General features: G+C 47.3%; 1 protein-coding gene across 2 annotated transcripts in view; it reads right to left on the bottom strand.

Annotated features, from left to right (window-relative positions):
• Positions 1–298, bottom strand: part of IRF5 (interferon regulatory factor 5) — a 10,641-nt gene extending 10,343 nt beyond the window's left edge. The window contains exon 1 of one of the 2 annotated variants that reach the window (XM_005868932.2): positions 174–298. In XM_005868932.2, the coding sequence (XP_005868994.1) occupies positions 174–192 (19 nt within the window). In that variant the 5' untranslated portion in view covers positions 193–298. Of the gene's footprint in view, positions 1–160 lie in introns of both variants that reach the window. The other variant, XM_014541841.1, reaches the window with a different exon arrangement.
• Between the last annotated feature and the right edge of the window lie 1,835 nt (positions 299–2,133).

Below are 2,133 nucleotides of genomic sequence, written 5' to 3'. Positions count from 1 at the left end.
CCAGCCCCCGCAGCTGGCGCCGGGACCCCGACCCTTCCTCCTAGACGTGCCCTCCTCAGGCTACTCTGCCCCTTCCCACCTCCCAGACCCCACACCTGGCACCCAGCGTCCCTTCCCGGTCCCCTGCGGGCGCTCAGGGTCAGCCCACCGCCGCCTGCACCTCTCGCCCTCACCGCGGCCGGGGCCATCCATCTGCCCTTCTGAACCGCTTTCGGTTCCACAAATGGGCCTCAGCCTTCACATGTCCGGTTCCTTCTCATGGAACATTCTTCGCTTCACATTTTGTTTCGACATCGCCTCCTCCTGGGTCGGGTTCCGAGCCCCGAAGCTCGGCCTGGCTGGTTTCATTTCATGGTTTTAATGTGTGACTCCCACTGAGATCAGCTTAGGAACCACTCCCCTTTTCATTGTTTTCTATAGTAATTTTCAATAAAAATATTTTTTAAGAGAAGAACATCATCGTTTTCCCCCTTTATTGATTTCAGAGAGGAAGGGAGAGGGAGAGAGAGAGAGAGAGAAACATCGATGATGAGAGAGAATCATTGATCGGCTGCCTCCTGCACGCCCCCCATCAGGGACTGAGCCCGAAACCTGGCCTGTGCCCAATCGAAATGGAATCGAGACCTCCTGGTTCATAGGTCAACGCTCAACCACTGAGCCAGCCGCGGGGCAAAAAGAACATTTTCAAGTTAACTGACTAAATTTTAGACAGCAAGTAAAATATATAAGTTCCAGAAAGTACTATTTGCCCTTTAAAGTTCGGTGCTTGTGTTTTTAAGAAATAGGGTATTAGTTGATGAATTAGAACTTTGACCTTCCCCTCCCCTCTCCTTCCCTCTAGGAAAACCTTTGTTGCTGCTCTTGACAGGAGATCTGTATCATCACTCATTATGGGTTGTCTTTTTCTTCTCTTCTGTCTCTTCTTTCTCCCCCACTCCTTGTAGCCCTAATATTAAAATGGAAATATAATTATACATAAGTATTTTACTATTTGTATCTGCTGAGTATTTCACTATTTCATATTTTTTTAAAAATATATTTTATTGACTTTCCACAGAGAGGAAGGGAGAGAGATAGAGAGCTAGAAACATCGATGAGAGAGAAACATCGATCAGCCACCTCCTGCACACCTCCCACCGGGGATGTGCCCGCAACCCAGGCACATGCCCCTGACCGGAATCGAACCTGGGACCCTTCAGTCCGCAGGCCGACGCTCTATCCACTGAGCCAAACCGGTTTCGGCACTACTTCATATTTTTAAAATTTAAAGTGTGGGTGGGAGAAAAGTGGATATGTAGATTGTTTTGTATTTTAAAAATGAAACTGGTATTTAATTGAAAGTGGTCCCTCACCAAATGGGTACCTTTTCCACTGGAGGCCAGTAATGCTTCATAGAAAATATTATTTGTTGGACTAGAAAAAATAGCCGGGGCAACAGTCGAGAAGAGCCTTCTTTTATTATCAAATGCCCCCCACACAGGCGAGGTCCCCTCCCTTAGAAACTCTGAACTTCATCAAGAACCATGAAGGGGCCGGGCTGGTGTGGTTCAGTGGTTGAGCACTGACCCATGAACCAGGAGGTCTCCGTTCCACTCCTGGCCAGGGCACATACCTGAATTGCAGGCTCAATTCCCAGTAGGGGGCGTGCAGGAGGCAGCTGATTGATGATTCTCTCTCATCATTGATGTTTCTCTCTATCCCTCTCCCTTCCTCTCTCTGAAATCAGTAAAAACATTTTTTAAAAAAATAAACAAAGAAAAAACATGAAGGGGCTACATGTAGAGGAAGGGCACAGAACTTGAGCTTCTATCCAGCTCTGTTGTGTTCAAGCTAAGTGACCTTCAGCAGGTGCTGTGAATCTTGTTGTCTGTCTGTCTGTTACTGAGCTCAGAGCTCCAGTGTGAGATTCTAGGCCAGGGGTGGGCAAACTTTTTGACTCGAGGGCCACAATGGGTTCTTAAACTGGACTGGAGGGCCGGAACAAAAGCATGGATGGAGTGTTTGTGTGAACTAATATAAATTCAAAGTAAACATCATTACATAAAAGGGTACGGGTTTTTTTTTTTTTTTTTTAGTTTTATCCATTTCAAACGGGCCGTATCCAGCCCGCGGGCCGTAGTTTGCCCACGGCTG

This window comes from Myotis brandtii, unplaced genomic scaffold (genome assembly GCF_000412655.1).
Source record: "Myotis brandtii unplaced genomic scaffold, ASM41265v1 scaffold280, whole genome shotgun sequence".
Taxonomy (NCBI): domain Eukaryota; kingdom Metazoa; phylum Chordata; class Mammalia; order Chiroptera; family Vespertilionidae; genus Myotis; species Myotis brandtii.
Note: the sequence above shows the minus strand (reverse complement) of the source record. Positions and strands in the feature narration are given on the sequence as shown.